Source organism: Phodopus roborovskii, unplaced genomic scaffold (assembly GCF_943737965.1).
Source record: "Phodopus roborovskii unplaced genomic scaffold, PHOROB, whole genome shotgun sequence".
Lineage (NCBI taxonomy): Eukaryota > Metazoa > Chordata > Mammalia > Rodentia > Cricetidae > Phodopus > Phodopus roborovskii.
The window spans coordinates 13,561,514-13,579,280 of NW_026126540.1; the positions used below are offsets into that span (position 1 = coordinate 13,561,514).

Here is a 17,767-nt window from a genome sequence, read left to right on the forward strand (position 1 = left end):
GAAAAGTACAAGGCCTGAGTCTAAGGAGAGGGCAACACAGAGGACCAGGAAAGCAAGAAAGGCTTGACTGCAGTTGTCCACACTGGTGAAAGGGATCGGTTCTGTTTGGAGGCACTGGTGGCAAAATGAGAAGCACTCCCATGCTCCCATGCAAGGGTTGTGGTGTATGTACGTCTGTGTGGTCTAGCTGTCTCAGGACAGGCACCCTCTATCTTTCCTGGTGTCTTTCAAACGTGTTTAACCAGGCTTTGCATTTCTCTTTCTTTCTCCCCCAAACACCCCCAATTTGTTCCTGTACAACATTCTTCTAGAAATGCCAAAAGACACTGGATACAGCCCAGTGGGCTGTTCTAGGACTTTCTGCACAGTATTCTGGTTGGATGTGGGCAAACAAGGGACGGTGGTGGAGTGCAGCCCTTGGGCACACTACAGTTGTGTCTGCTTTTGGATACTGGAATACCGAGCTCTGGTACAAGGAACATCTGCTCCTCCTGTCATAAAGCAACCTTAGCAACCAGCCAGCCTACGTCATAGACAGGGAGAGCAGAGACCCAGTCCTTGACACTTACTGGTGCACTCACTGTTCTGAGGACATTCGGGCAGTAATTGCAGCAAAGAGCTTTAAACCTCAGCATGTCTCTATCACACCGGGAGCCGCTCTCTGAAGCGGTGGGAAAGCGCATGGTCGTCACAGGTGAGCAGAGTGTGGGTTCCTTCATTTTCTCAGTGCTCTAAGCCATATTCATCCTCACATAAAGAGTTTGATAGTGAAATAATCACAGGACCATTGTCTTATACACTGGGCCCGACATGGATACCTTCTAGCTGTCAGTCTACCAAAGCTAATTTTGGCAAAGGAAGGTTTTATTAGCATAATGTTCATGATTAGAGTAAGGAGAACAGCTTGGTTAGCAAAAAGTATTTTGGTCACATTTTTCACTATTAGTGGTTTAGACTTCGTGCATCTTTTAAAACTGGACATATTTCATGAACAAGAATTTGAGCAAAATTAGACTGCTTTTTAAGTAAATGCCTTAAAATTTTTAAGCATTATTTTATGTTTTCTGTTGTTTTGTTTTCTGAGTCTTACTGTATAGTGTGTAGTCCTTGCTGGCCTGGAACTCCTTATGTAGAGAGCCACCTTCGTCTGCCTCCTGAGTGCTGGGATTAAAGGCACACAGCACCTCACTAAGTCAAAAATTTTTATTCTTAAAAATAGTTGGATGTGTTTTACTCTTTTAGCTTATACTTTCAGTGTTTTGGGCAGTGTGTGTATGTGTATGTGCGTGCACATGCGCGAGCACATGTATAGTTGCAATCAAATCTAAAAAATAAAACATGGGGCTGGAGAGATGGCTCAGTGGTTAAGAGCACTGACCACTCTTCCAGAGAACCTGGGTTCAATTCCCAGCAACCACATGGCAGCTAACAACGATAACTCCAAGATCTGACACCTTCACACAGACATATATGTAGGTCAAACCCCAATGTACATAAAATAAGAATAAATAATTTTTTAAAAAAGCATGTAGAATTGGGTCAAGTCCTTAGAACACAAATCAAATTTCCATCTTACTTCATTCTTTTGAAATTCCAAGCATATCTATCAACCTTGCAGAAAACAGTTTGCCACTCCTTCACTGTGAGCATTCGTGGGTCTTTCCATCATCTGCCTCATCTGTCTTCTAAGTCTTTGGAGCCCACAGAACTGTCTTTCCCAGTTTTAAGAGTTTGTGCAAAAGAACTTGTCCTTCACTCCTGGCTTGTTTCACAGTGTTGGAGCTCAGAGACCAGACTCAGCTAGGAGTGTTTCACCCCCTCCACAGAACAGCTGGCTTAGGATGGGCACAAGACCCACATTGTAATAGCAGCGGCAAACAGAGCTGGAAGGCACAGCCTGTGCAAATAAATTCTTGGCTGCTGTTGGCCTGACTCTCAAATAGCCAAGCTAGGGGCTGTAGAGCCCAGTCAGAAGCCCTGGGAAAGAAGCTGGTTGAGGAGGTTCTGCGTGTTCCCTCTGAAACCTCCCCTAGAGTCTTTTTAATAAGTCTTTAAGGTGGGGCTGGGGGGTGTCTAGTAGTGGTGTCTGTTTTACAGGAACTTTATGAAGTACAGAACATTTTCATGTCTCCACCACGGCTTCCTCAATTACTCTACTCTCTGGTGCTAAGGGTTGAATCCGGGGCCTTGTGAACGCTAAGCACTGGCTTTTAAAACCTCAGCTCTCCTCAGTTAAGAACTTCCGGTTAGCAGGGTAACTTGTTATAGTTCATGGGTCAATAACAATGCATTATCACTAGCTAAAATGTTAGTTAAAATGCGCATTTCATTCACATTTCCTAATGTCCTTTTCAATTAGTGTTTCCTAATGCCCTTTTCTATTCCAGAAATCTACCACACTACTGTAGCTGCCTCACCTCCTGGGAGGAGTCAACTGGCTATGACAATGTATGAATATCATCTTGCTTTTAGACATTGCCAGTTTTAAAGAATACATACACATCTCTCTCCTGTGTGTGTTTGTGTGTGTGTGGGTGTGTGTGTGTGATGTAGGCTATCTCTTAATTTGAATTTGTCTGAAGAGTTTTTGAGTGGTTAAATTGTAGTATTTAGGAGGGAAATCACAGAGGTTATTTGCATCATGTTGTACAAATAAGCACACTGTCAGCATGACATATCGTGGATACTGATCACAGCTACCCGCCTGAAGTTGGAAGGTGACGTCATTATCTTCTTTCCTTCCGTGACTGTGCAACCTTTACTTTTCCTTGAGGCTGAAACATCTACATACATCATCTGAAACACATCTGCAGGACAGTTGTCTTCTACATCTTTTCACTTATTCAATCATTTATATTAGTACAAACTCACGAATACTCATTTTATTCTTTGGGCTGCGCTCCAAGGCTAATCAATTGATGGTGTTGCAAGTTGTTCCAGCTTTAGACATTGTGCTCTTTCTGCTGTCTGCTGTGCCCACCTTGGAATACATCAAAGTAGATGCGGTTGGTTGACTCTCATTATGCTTCCTTTCCCTCCTGATCCACTCCTAGAACTGACTGTTCTCTAGGGAGCCTTGGTTTCTTTTGTCAGGTGCCAGGCATGATCATTGTCATTGGAGGGCAGTTTCTTTTAGACAGTTTCAATAGAACAAGGAAATATGTGTGTCTATGTTAACTTGCATAAGCCTGCATCTATAGATAATCCTGTGTGTAGCCAACAATCTGTGTCAATATTAAGCTTAAGATGAGTGAGCATGTTTGAGACAGGCTCTTACTATACAGCCCAGCCTGGCCTTGAATTCACAATCCTGACTTGTTTAGCCTTCTTGTAGTCTGTTTTCTGTGGCTGTCTGTTCATGATTGGCTAAATTTGGGGTCTTTGATTTCTGACTGTTCTCTGTTCTTAGGTCACCATGTCAGCTCAATTTTAAACATTGTTCCCTTCCAACATGGTGCCCAGCCAGAGCCCCCGGAGTTTTATAGAGGGCCAACATAGGACTTTTTCCACCTGACTACCCACCTGTCTTAGCAAAACCTGCAACAGAACTAGAGGTCCATGAGGGCTTGTGGGAAGAATTGTCAGTCTCTTTCCACCAGGCCACCAGGCTTACCTTTCTCCTCCAGTTTCTGCCTGCTTCCCCTGCAGAGCAGTGGCAGGTGCTGAGGTGCCTGGCTTACTTCTACTGCATCTCTCTTCTTCTCTGTTCCTCCCACTGTCCTGTCATTACCTTGTCAAGTTTTGAAGTTCTTGCTTTTTTTTCTCTCTTCCTAATAAAGCTGTGTTTTCTTTTCTTAACACTATTTCTATTCACTCTTTGAGAGTTTTATACAATGCATTTTGAACACAGTCACCCCACCTCAAAAATTCCTCTCTCCACCCTCTGATCCCTTCCCACCCAACTTTGACATTTCTTCCTTTTTTTTTTTTTTTCCCCATTCCTCAACAAATCCAGTTTGTGTTGCCCAGCTAGTTTTGGGAGTGGGTTCTGTCCTGACATGTGGTTGACCTACCAGGGGTCATATCACTTAAAAACAAAAACTAAGTTTCTCCTGGCAGCTATCAAAATCAACAGTCCTCAGCTACCGGAGGGTTTTGGTGCCTACCATCCTTCCTTTATGCTGGGTATTTAACACGGTCAATGGCAGAGAATTAGAATGTGGAGCACTCAGCCCTAAAGAAAGCCTCTTGTTTTCTTATTCTCACTCTCCTTCCCTGAGTCACATGGGAGCTGTTTCTAGTCCTCAAGATGAGTTTTAATCTTTTTTCAAACTAATCCTCTCTCCAGGGGTATTCTGGCCTCTTCCTTTTGCTTATCTCTGAGTCTCAACTCCTGTGTGAGAAAGGTTTCCATCTCCATTGCCATTTAATTCAAGCCTGGGATCCAGAATCAGTTATTAACCTAAAGTCCTGTGGCAAAGCTTCATCAAACTGATTGTGGTTTGTCCCGTCCTTGCAGCCCCTCAAGGCTCTGTTCTTACAAACTCTCATTTCCAGCTACTAAAGTCAACACCTTTTAGTCTCCAGCCCCCTTTCTGAAGTTTTCCCCTGCATTCGTCATACAGGGCTTCCATGATTTATTTTTGTCACCATCTGAATATTACCTGGATCTTCCTCCTTGAACTGCCTAGGTATTTTTTTTTTTTTTTATTTTTTTTATTGTCATACATTAAATTGTCTCTTTGTGTTACGGAACTCTGTTTTTTTTTTTTTTTTTTTTTTTTTTTCTTTTAACTGTCCTAATAGATGTCCAGTTACTAAGAAATTTCTGTGTATCTTGGATAAAAGTCCTTTATATTAGACCAATAAAATTAAGAACTCTGTCCAGATCCCATAGGACATCTCTTAACAAATGTGTTATTAATTTGTCACCAGACCCAGGAGTACTGTCAGAGCTCTGTGGTTAAGAATATTTACTGCTAAACTGATTAACAAAATGAGCAGTTTGCTCTGGCTGGGAAAGGGCCACTGTGGAAGCAAGTGGAGATGCTCGAAAGCCAGCTAGCCTAGGGGGCCAACTATCCTATGCAATGGATAAACAACAAAGAAACCCAGGATAGAAAAAGGGGAAAGGCAAGACTGACACCGGAGGTTATTTCTGACCTCCACATGAGTGACACAGCATGTACCGACCCACACTCATAAACACTTAAACATACACACACACCGAATAAAATAAGGTGGAGAGAGCTAGAGGAAGGCACATCACATGAACCCCTGACCTCCACGTGCATGCCAAACACTTGTGCATATACACAAACATAAATACACAGCACATATATATTTCCACAGCTGACTGTGACAATGAGTATCCAAAGACAGCCTGCACATGGCACACAACTCACTTTTGTCACTTCTGCGTCTTTCCAGGGCTTTCGGTCTTCTCTCCTTTTCCCCACTACTTAATTGTTGCAGAATCTGGGTTGGCTATCCATTACGAACGTCTTATGTGAGTTCTAGGCTTGTTAGTCGCTTCCTTGTTATGTCATTTAACTCAACACTTGAGTTTGAGTCTAGAGCCCGAAATCAACCAGCTTCTGCTCTTGAGGGATATTAATGTTATGCTGTCATCTAAATCTTGAATGTCCCCCAGAATGTCTGAGTGAAAGGCCTAGTTCACAGAGTGGCACAGTTGGGAGGCCATGGGACTTTTAAGAGGTAGGACTTAAATACCTGATATCAAATTTTATTGCAGAGCCATAGTAATAAAAAATTCAACAGAGCAATAGAACAGAATGAAAAACCCAGGTGTAAATTCACATAGCTACAGCCGTGCATGCTTTGGCAAAGACTGTAAAAGACATACATCAGAGAAAAGGCAACTTCAACAATGATGCTGGGGGGAAACAAATATTTACAGGTAGAAGAATAAAATTGAATTTATAGCATATAAAATCAATCAAGGAGAGAACAATTAAATTTTGAAAATGCTAGCACATAGGCAAAATACTGGAACATATAGGCAAAAAGTCTCTGGAAAGAACTCGAATAGCACAAGGAATTAATCTTAAGAATTCACAAATAGGATCACATGGTATTGTAAAGCATCTGTACAGTGACAGAAATAATCACCAGAGAGAAGAGACAGCCCACAGAACTGCGGGTGGGGGACAGAATCTGTCAACTACTCATCAGAGGGAGAAATAATGGATGAGTATGTGTGGGAGAGAGAGAGAAAGGGAGAGAGAGAGTGTGTGTGTGTGTGTCTGTATGTTGTGTTCACACACACACACATCTACATTATAAAGAACGTCATATTTTAAACATTCAAAAACCAAAGCATTTGGTCAATAAATAGCCTTGAGAACAGAATAGGCCATTCTCAGAAGAAGAAATACAAATGACCAGTAAATACTTCAATATCCTTAGCCATCAGGAAAATGCAAAATGTCACATTCTTGTTGGGGTGGGGGAACCCACAGGGATGCTAAGGCATGAATGTGGGGCTCAGAGGACAACTTGCAAAAGCAGATTTTCTCCTTCTACCATGTGTGTCCCAGGGTTTGAACTCAGGTCATTAGGCTTGACAGCAAGTGCCTTTACCATGGAATCGTTTTCTCACCTAAGTTTTTGGTTATTGGAACAGGATTTCCCTATGTAGCCTGGGTTAATGTGGAATTCACTTTGCACCCTAGGCTGGCCTTGACTTTGCAAGCTTCTTGTGCTCCAACACTAACTGACACTGTCTGCTTCAGCCCCCCCCCCCCATGCTGAGATCACAGGCATGTGCCATCATGCCTACCTGCCAAATATACTCTTTACTTCAGATTGTTTTCTCATGAATTTCCACTTGGCCCATAAAGCTAGTTGTTGAATAGTCAATATAGGACATTGAAAAAGCATGCAAATGTATGTTGAGGTTACACCTGTAGTCTCAACTACACCAGGGGCTGCAGAAACAGGGGCAAGAAGATTGCTTGAGCCCAGGGTTTCAAAAACAGCGTTCCCATCACAGAAAGACCCATTCAGGAAAATCAATAATTAATTAAATACAAAAGCACAAAAACAGATCATCTGGCTTAACCTAACATTTTTCATGAAATCACTACTATTCGGAGTTGAGAACTGTTGAACTGTTTACACATCCTTGTTCTTAGCTACTGAAAGCCTCTCCCTGGCCTCTGTACATCTGGGTTGTTTGTGTGCCCGATATTCAGAATACAGGCTTAGCAAAAAACAAACAAACAAACAAACCAAAAAAATGCTGACACTTTCAGTCAGCCCTTGTATGTGTACTAGGAAACCAGTGCATAAAAGCCAGGAGTGTTGTAGGGCTCCCCTTCTCAAGGGATGGTTGTTGCATATGACTTTTGTTAGGAGTAAACAAACAACCAAAGCCTCTCGAGTAGAAGGGCAGAAGCCAGATGATGGATGAAACCGGAAGTGATAGAAGACGAACACGAATGTATGTGTAATTTCCAAAAGTATCGCTCCATTAGCTTAGGTTCCACTCCTATTTATTCATGTCTTTTGCCCTGTGAAACTGTCACACTAATAGTTGTGTCTCGAGTCCAATTATTTTAAAAATAGAACATGACTTCACACTGAATTGCTGGTGGTTTCCTGTTTGAAGAAAGAACGAGATGGCTCTCCTGCTGCACATTTGGCTTATGTCTCACTGCTACAGTGCACAAGGAAACAGCTCAGGTTTTCAGAAAGGGACCACAGCAAAAGCTCATGCACGTTAATGATGCTGAGACACTGGACGAGTGAAGCTGCACCTTGCTTATTGATTTTACTTGTTTCCTGCTGCATTCATCCTGTTGCCATGGTGTATAATTTGCCTTGCATCATCATTTGTTCTGCCATTGGAATCTGTATGGTGCACAGTATTCAACTTCTAACCATCAATCTTTGATCTGGGACAACTGCATAAAATAAAAACAGGCACTTAAGAGGCTGGGGCTGTAGCTCAGTGGCAGGACACTTGCCTAGTATGAGCGATAACTTGAGTTGCACCACAGAAATGGGCAGAGGAGGAAGAGCAGGAGGCAGAGGGCACAAACAATTAACAACTTAGTTGGAAATGATCTTTTTTTTTCATTTAATTGGACTGTTATATAAAATTAAATAAAATTTTAAAAAAATCTATTACAATATATTAATCAAAATAAACCTTGATCATGTGACCATAGACCACCTAACAGAAAACCAGGGCCATGTTTCTATCTTGGGTGTTCTTTTCCCAGCATGCAGTGGTCCTGCATTCAGACCTCTATACAACTTGTGAGAATAAACTGCCATGAGAATAAAAGCATGTGTTTTATTAACAGACTACTATTAAAAAAAAAAAAAGGAAATGATCTTCTAATGGGATAAAAGAAGACAATTGTTTGTTGTGAGAGTCTGGCTATTCTTGAGTTATTTGCTCTCAAGGACACATACTGTGAGACCAAGAGCTTATACATCTGCTATTTTCCTCAAAATTTTCTTTTCATAAAACACATTATTATTTTTACAAAAACCTAAGTGCCACACTGAAAGACCTTATCTGTGGGTGCCTGCAATTTGAAATCAATCATTACATCTTAAATTGTTGACCTAACCATCACCAATGCGATTTGCTGCCATGGAGTTGAGAAGCTTTGACCCAACCCTTAGCAGAGGATGTCTATGGACAAGCTTACTTGCTTTTGTTTTCTAAGAACAAATAAACATCTTTAATTATATAAGCTAAAAGACCGGAGGAGAATTCATTTGCCTTTCTGGGCCTTGTCTTAATTTTTCAAAGTGACTACCTTGTAGGCTGTTTGTTGTTTTTGGGATTTATTTATGTGTGTGAATGTTCTGTGTGCATGTATGGCTGTGTGCTGTGTATATGCCTGGTACCCGTGGAGGCCAGAAAAGTCATTGGATTCCCTGGAACCAGAGTTATAGATGGTGGTTACAGTTTCCATGTGGGTGTCAGGGTCAAACCCAGGTCCTCTGCAAGAGCAGCAAGTGCTCTTCACCCCTGAGCTGTCTCTTCACCACTCCTAACCTTGCAACAACACTGGCTAAAATCATGGAGAAATGCTTGTGACTCGTTTAAAAAAAAATGAAACATCTGTGGTTGATCACCTTGTGCTGGAAGCTGTGTTAGGAAATACGGACTAACATGACATTTCTACTGAAAGGAATGAGAACTAAAAGTCAGATGTGATTTGGGTCTTCCTCCTAACCCTCCTTATCAATACACAGTTTTGAAATAATAATACTTAGTGAATATGAATTCAGTCACTAAAAAAAAAATTTTCCCCTGGAGAAAATAATTATCTTGGAGAGGAAGATGCTGAAGCAAAGACACAAAACATCCTGTGAGGAAAAAAAAAAAAAAAAACAAAAAACTAGCTTTTTTTTTTTTTTCTTTTTTAAGATAAGATCTTGTACATAGCCTTGTACTCACTATGTAGCTGAGAATGGCCTTGAACTTCTGACCCTCCTGGCTAGGACTCTTGAGTGCTTTAGGTGCCTTGGAGCAGGGTGGGGTTAGAGTAAAAGTAGTAGTTTAGCACACAGGGCCAACATCCCAGCCCCTCCTTTCCTCTTAGCAAACCCAGTGCATTTTCTCATCCAAAATCCCAAGTACCTTTACTTTGAGACAATCTGTGTCAACCTAGCTGGCCTAGAAAATAGAGATCCACTTGCCTCTACCTTCCCAGTGCTGGGATTAAAGTACACACCATCACATTCTGCCTTCCTTAGTATTTGTAAACGGCAAAGGAAAGGGGGAAACACTAACATCATCTAAGCAACTGACTTTACATCCTTCATGTGACTTTGGTCCACATGGGCCTTCAAGGCCACCTGTGGTCAGGCTTCCAGTGGTGTTCACAGAGAGAGAGAGTACTGGGGATTTACATACTCCCAGCTCACTGGATGCCTACTATGTGACACTGGACAAGGTGGCATTGCCTTGCAGCACCTCCGGTAATAACTGTTCTGAGTGAAGCCAATGACAGCATGACCTAAGCACACTGGCACACCTGTACCTGTTTACTTGTCACCTGGCACCTGTCACTAGTGAAGCAAGCAAGCTCCTGGCAACCGGGTCTGAAGATGAAGTGATTTGCAATGCTGTTAGACACTGCACAAACACATTCCTTACCATTTGATCACAAGAAGACTAAAGAAAACCAGGTTCCATTAAAATACCTTAGGAGAGAAGACAGGTTTTAGATTTTTTTTTTTTATTTATTCATTTTTACATCCTGACTGCAGTTTCCTCCCCCTCCTCTTCTCTCCTCTCCTCCCAGTCACCCCTGCTCACCTCCCTCCCCACCCCTCCTCTTCAGAGAAGGGCAGGCCTCTCATGGATATCAGCCATATCAGCCAAACAAGGTATATCAAGTTGCAGTGAGACTAGATACCTCCTCACCTACAAAGGCTAGATGAGGCAACCCAGTAGGAATAGAGTCCCAAAAGCAGAAACAGAGTCAGAGTTGGCCCCTGCTCCCATAGTTCGGAGTCCCACAGGAAGACCATGTTACACAACTATAACCTACAGACGCCCTAGGTCAGTTCATGTAGGCTCCCCCGTTAGTGGTTCAGTCTCTGTGACCCCCTATGAAGTCAGTCAATTTTGTGGGTTTTCTTATGGTGTCTTTGACCCCCTCTAGCTCCTGCAATCCTTCCTCCCGTTCTTCTGCAGGATTCTCTGAACTCCATCTAATGTTTGGCCATGGATCTCTGTCTGTATCTGTTTCCATCAGTTGCTGGGTTAAGCCCCTTGATGACCATTGGCCTAGACACCAATCTATGAGTGTAGCAGAATATAGTTCGCAATCATTTCATTTTTTCCCCCCAATAGTAGTTGGTCCTATCCCAGGTCTCTGGGCTATCCAGCCTGTGGGTCCTGAAGAATCTTGGTTGATGGGAATTCCACCATCCTCTAGTGGGGAAGAATACAAGGATCTCATCAGGGTGTTGAGACTGAGATATTTTTTCCTACAGGCTGCATATTGTCTGCCATTCTCGGCCCATTTCCCTGCCCTTCCTTTTTCTTTCCTTTCCCTCTCCTTCCCTTCTCTCCCCTCCCTCCCCTCCCCTTCTCTCCCCTCTTCTTCCTCTCCTCTCCTCCCCTGCCCTCCCTCTCCTTCTTCCTCTCTCCTCACCTCCCCTTCTCTCCCCTCCCCTCTCCTCCTCCCTTCCCTTCCCTTCTTTTCTTCCAGGGAGGAAAAACAGCACATGCAGAACCCTAGCAGCAAATCATTTTCCCTGATATGTGCTAACTGTAATCCCAGTCAATTTCCCTCACAGTGAGAGGTAAGGGGCTAGCCCATTGCCAGCAATTATCTCACAAAAGGTAGATCCTTTCCCAACACCTATTAAAAGTGCCAAAAAAGCCTCTTGGATCACAGTCATCTCCTTGTAGAGAATCACACCCCAGGGATCACCTGTGATGGATAGATAGATTACCCACACTTTCAAACATATTGGCACTGAAGGAGATGTCCAATCTGGAAGGTGGTTAGATAATTTTTTTTTTGGGGGGGGGGTAACACTTTCCAAAGTATAGGACACAATTTTGGGGAAAGTACATAGTTGCAGAAGATAAAACAGCAATGTACCATGCTTGAGGACCAAGGGTAAAAGACCTTTATTGTTGCCAGATGTTTGGTGGTGCACACTTTTAATCCCAGCACTTGAGAGGCAGAGGCAGGCAGATTTCTGTGAGTTCAAGGCCAGCTTGATCTACAAAGCTAGTTCCAGGACAGGCTCCAAAGCAATACAGAGAAACCCTGTCTCAAAAAAACCAACCAAACAAACAAAAACCAAAGGACTTTATTGTTTTCTCAGAGTAACTTTGCAATTTTCTGACAATCTCTTAAATAAAGTTATTTAAAGTCAAAATATCTTTAATATGCTCAGACCCACTCCTGCACATAGACTGCCCTTTCCTAAGGCCCCCTCCTCAATAGTGTTAATAAATTCCTCTCTGCTCTTTAGTGACTCATCCAGAAACACTTTCATGTGGGTGCAGAACAGTCCTGAATGCAGGTCTCTGGAAGAACTCCTCGGGCTGGCTGTTCAGGGCAGCAGTGCAGGGCTGCTTCTGCTCCTGTGCAAAAGCAGGATATATGTGCAGATAAAGTTCATTGTGAGGGGTTGGCTCATGTGATGGCAGAAGCTGGGAAGTCTTCTGACCTGTAGTCTGCAAGCAGAAGGACCAGGAAATCCAGTGTTCATGTTCAAACTAGGGAGGGCTCCAGCAAAGAGCAAGCACTCCTGGACACAATCCTGGTTCTGTTGGGACCCTTAACAGATTGGATGATGCCTACTCACACTGTGTCTCTTTCGTTCAGCCTCCAGTTCAAGAGCTCATCTCTTTTTCAGACATTCTTACAGACAGGCCAAGGAATAATGGTTGCCAGCGGTTGGAGCATCCTCCATTGTCTGCCCCTCCACCCCCCAAGATAACGCAGCAAACGAATCTTCACAATCTCTCTGAAGGGAACTCAGCTAAGTGTAACCCAAATCTACTGCACCAGTTCCCCAAATGTAGCATGCATATGAACTACTTATAGAAGCTGAAGAATGCTGATGTTCAGGCTCTCATCCCCAAATTCTGAGATCAGAGTTCTGCGGTTCTTGGAACCTGCATTTTAGAGACATGCTACTGCCCTGTATGTGCACACTGTGGGAAAGATGGTTCCTCCAAGAGCAATATGGGTTCCACATAGTCTGCTTCTTGACGTGCATACATGTTCTAACTCTATTGCTCCTTCAAGTCTGACTTGTCTCTAGTCGGAAGACTAGAAGGCTTGACTGATCCACAACCCCTCCCCACCACTTTGTTTTTAAGATAAGGTTTTGCCACATTGCCTCAGTTGGTCCTGGACTCCTGGACTCAAGTGATTCTCCCACCATTAGCCTCTTGAACTGCTGGAACCACAGACGAGGCTCCACAGGACGTAGCTCTCAACAATTGATTTCAAAAGTTAAAAGCCCACGATCTTTTTTTTTTTTTTTTTTTTTTTTTTTTTTTTTTAAATAAAGAAATGGGAGCATTTTGTGTGATTCAAATTAGTGTTCATTATACTATTCTGGAAATGATTCCACAAAAATGAAATCAGCTTCTCGGCCCATTGAATGATGACACGATGACAGGATAAATAGGAAGATAAGTTGTCAAAACTTAGGCAAACGAAGGAAGGAAGATTGGAGAATAACTGCTGATGGCATTCAAACAGGATAAATTCTTTGTTCCTGGAAAGGAAATGTTTCCACCCACATCTCTCTTTGTTGAGATTTCTAGATTCTCAAGAGTTCAACTTATAAGCCAAGCAGCTATCAATGCCACTTTTGCGTGTGTGTGCGTGCGCGCAGACACACACACACACACACACCAGAAATAGAACAAAATAGACATGCTAACCATGTAGGTTAAATTAAAAAAGAAAAAAACAAAACCCCAAAGAGGTGATCCGGTGATATGGCCCTGATGGGGTCCATCTCATTCATTGCCTTTCCTGAGGATTTGGTGGCCATGTGCAACACAGGCTCTATCAATGAATCAAACCCACCCTTCCCATCACTAGTGTTCAGGTCATGTGTGCACACACTCTGAGAGGACCATGAGTCTAGTGGATAGCTGCCATGTTTTGTTTGCCTGGATACAAAACAAACAACCGCCAGGCAAAATGCAGAGACTGCCTTTTCTCCTTTCCTATGAAAAGGGGAGTATCCCACTCCCTGGGGTGGATGCAAAACAAATGATAGCTTATCATTGCACTCAACCACTTGAAGATAAAGATTGGAATAAGTTTGTGGGAAACTTAGATTTGTGAATTCCATCTCCTCTTTAGGGGAGTTGGGGCTCTAAGGAACAGTGGTTTTTTTTTTTTTTTCCTTTTTTTCTTTTTGTTTTTTAAAGATTTATTATCTATACAGTGTTCCCTGCATGCCAGAAAGGGGCACCAGATCTCATTATGGATGTTTGTGAGCCACCATGTGGTTGCTAGGAATTGAACTCAGGACCTCTGGAAGAGCAGCCAGTGCTCTTAGCTTCTTAGCCATCTCTCCAGCCCAGAAACAGTGGTTTATATGTGTATATTGCTTTATTTCAGTGGTCTTGACCCCTGTGGGGGGGGGGGGAGGCGATGAAATGACCCCTTCACAGAGGTTGCATATCAGATTTCCTGCATATCAGATATTTGCATTACTATTTGTAACAGTAGCAAAATCACAGTTCTGAAGTAGCAACAAAAATAATTGTATGGCTGGGGGTCACCACAATATGAGGAACTGTATTAAAGGGTCAAAGCACAAAGAAGGTTGAGAACCATTGCTGTATGTGAAGAAATGAAATGCTATGTGAAGAAAGTGTTAAAAGTTGGTCAGTCATCCCTTTATCATTGTTCAATGAATGAGTTTCTGGGGCAAGCGTCTATGAGTCCTGTGAGGCCTGTACCCTACCTTTGAAAAGCTCACAAATCAGCCCCAGGGAGTGTGGGTCTGCTCTGTGTGGTGTAGAGCTCAGGGCCTTTGATGTCCTGGCTCACACATCTATCTGTCTGTCTCTTGGAGTGGCTTGCCTTAGCTTTCCTCTGTCACTTTCATTTCCAGTTTTTAGGAAGTCCCTGGAAGATGGGCTACTCCCCATCAAAGAACAGAATGTTGTATATATAATAAACACTTCACTCAACATTTAAACATCCTAAGGTTCCATTGCTTTTTGAGATGGGGGTCTCTTGTGGCCTACCAGGCTAGCTTTGAACTTGCTGGATAACTCAGGCTGGCCTTGCATTTCTGATTCTCCTCTGTCCATCTCCCAGCCAGCTACACAAGCATCGAGCAGCTGTCATTTACCAGCTGCTCACTTTATATATTAACTGCTCAAAAGTCTACATTTTTGGCCCTCTGTCGGTTTTCCTTTTTAGAATGCATTTTCCTCTTTAATTCCAAGCTGAAAAAGCTCAATTACATTGTTCCAGCTCTCTTCTTCCTAACAAGATGAACCAACTTCATCTACTCTGGGGGTTCTCAACCTTCCTTATATCTGACCCTTTAATACAGTTCCTCATGTTGTAGTGACCCCCCAACCATAAAACTATTTTCATCACTACTTCATATCTGTAGGTTTTGCTACTGTTATGAATCGTAATGTAAATATCTGCTATGCAAACCTGGGGGGGGGGATCGTGACACATAGGTTCTCAAACCATTATTCTAGCAGGTTTTTAAATGTTGTCTGTGGGAAGGCATTCAGACAGATGACAGAAACCACAGCCTGGTTCCTTTTCCCTGCTTTTCAAAGGGACTAAATGGCATTGAGTTAAATTCCATTTCCAAATGTTCTGCTACACTTGAGAAATAACGCTGCCTAAATGAAAATGCGTTAAACTGCATTTAAAAAGAATATCCCTGCAAAAATGTCAAGCTCTCAAAAAATGTGTTGCCTACAGGTCTGCCTGGCAGTGATTTGCCTGAGACTCTGGGTTACTCCCGTCCTTCACTATGACAAAGCTTGTTGTGATGTGCGCACACACACACATGGATTCATTTATTCACAAACATTTATTATGCTAGGACTAGGGCATTCACCACATTTGATATCAGTCAGGGAAGACAAAGAAACAGGAGAGAGACTCACTCACTTGGGGACTTTCCTGTTCTGTTGTCTTGGCATCAGTGCACATTTGACAATATTATTCAATTATTTACATTCTTGCAAAATTTGGAAGTCCCCAGATTGATTTTTCCCATAACCCAGTAAATACATAATTATTGTCATTGTGATGATAATTCATGGGAAAGATTAAACTACAATCCACACTGAAAATTTAGGTTTTATAGACCAAAATGCATTTTTAATTTATTTGTATAGAAAGATAAATTTCCTTGTATGGTTGGGAAAAACCAGGCAGAAGCACACACCCACATGCATGACATATTCCCACTCACACACACACACACACACATTAAACGATGTCATTGGTCGGCAGGTGACAGGGTAGAAGCACATCATGGTGACAGGACAAGGGGACATGTTCACATTTGTTTGGAGCAGCAGATTCAGCAGGAATGAGTGTCCTTTGCAAATACCAGACTGCAGTAAGGGTGCTTTGCTCAGTTGCATTCTTCTATTACAGAATCATGGTTAAGCAGCATGTGGAAGTTTATAGTTCCCACCATTTTTAGGCTTGCAGTCCCAACAATAAGTACATTTCACACTGTTTTGCAAGCATCATCATCATCATCCATCTCCATGACACTTTAACTGTGAAAAACTGAAACTCTGCACCCTTCAACACTAACTCATCATTACTCCCCCACAAGCTCTGGGAACCATCTCTCTACTTTCTGTCTTGATTTGTTTACTCTAAGAACTTCATGTAACTGGAATCCTGCTTTAGTGCCCTTTGTGACTAGTTTATTTTATTTAGTATATGTCCCCAAAGGTTATCTGTACCATATAACATGTGTTGGCATTTTCTTTTTGAGTGTGGTGGTAGTATATGTAGGCATATATCCACGTGAGTACTTGTGTTTATGAATGTGTGGGCCTGTGTGTGGATGCCAGAGGTCAACATTGGGTGTCTTCCTCTTTTTCTACTTTCTTTTCTGAGATAAGGACTGTAGCTGAACATGGAGCTCACTGATTTGTCTAGACTGGCTGGCCACTGAGCCCCAAGGGTCCTTCTATCTCTTCCTCCCCAGGAATGGAGTAACAGAAACACACTGCCATGCTTGGCTTTCTACATGGTTGCTCAATTACAGTCTTCATGCTAGAATAGCAAACGCTTTACCAACTGAGCCTTTTCACCAGAACAGAAATTTTCTACCTTTTTAAAGCTGAATTGAATGTTGTTATGGATTCAGTTGTTCAACCCCACTCCATTCTTATGTTCATACCCCAACTGAGATGTCTATATTTGGGACTTTGTGAAGATAATTCAAGGTGGGGCCCTAATCTGACAGAGTTGATGTTCAGAAGATGATGAAAGCACCCAGGTCTTTTCTATTTACACAGGAACTGAGGAAATGTCTCATGAACAGACAGCAAGAAGGTGTCACCTATAAAGAAGGCCTCACCACACAACCCTGATAGCATCTTGGACTTTGACTTCTGTTCCCCAAATTGTGAGAAAACACTTTGTGTTTTGTGAAGCTACCCACTTTGTTTTGTTATAGCATTTCTCACAGAATAATACATACATTCTCTTTATTATTCACAAATGAATACTTGAGTTGTTTCTATACCTTTTGGCTATTATGATATGTTGCTATATTCTTGGGCATGCAAATGTCTGCTTATGCCCTTGCTTGCTTTCACTTCCTTTGGGAGTCTACCTAGAAGTGGAATTAATGTATCTTACAGTATTTTTCTCAGGGATTGCACTTCATTTTTCATAGCAATTTACCATTCTAGTACCTCACCATCAATGTCCCAGGTTGCAGGTTTGATCTTACCCATTCACCACTTTCTAATTCCCCATCACACCCCTTCTCAGCAGTTCTCCCAACCCCATGTCTCTTCCTCATCCTCTTTCTCCTTTTCTTCCTCCTCCTTTTCATACCCTACTATGTCCCATTTGTGCTGACCATATGTGGATGGGTATGGGGCCATCCACCCACTGGAGTGTAGGCACGCTCTCAGTGATCACACAGAGTAAAGAAAGATGACTCTTCCTCAGAAGACATCAATTGCCCTTTGGTCCTCAGCTTGGGGTGGGAACATGCGTCCCTCCCCTCCTCATGCTGGGAGTTTGACTGGCTTAATCTTGTTCTACAGCTACATTAGCCATGTCAAGTCCAGAAAACAGTATTTCATAACACTCAGGGC

The 17,767-nt window shown here is 42.5% G+C and overlaps 1 protein-coding gene across 1 annotated transcript in view; it reads left to right on the forward strand.

The window, feature by feature from the left end:
- Positions 1-550: 550 nt before the first annotated feature.
- CUNH4orf45 (chromosome unknown C4orf45 homolog) overlaps positions 551-17,767 on the forward strand; it is a 96,756-nt gene continuing 79,539 nt past the window's right edge. The window contains exon 1 of the mRNA XM_051199435.1: positions 551-694. Coding sequence (XP_051055392.1) covers positions 634-694 — 61 coding nt within the window. The 5' untranslated portion in view covers positions 551-633. The remainder of the gene's footprint in view (positions 695-17,767) is intronic.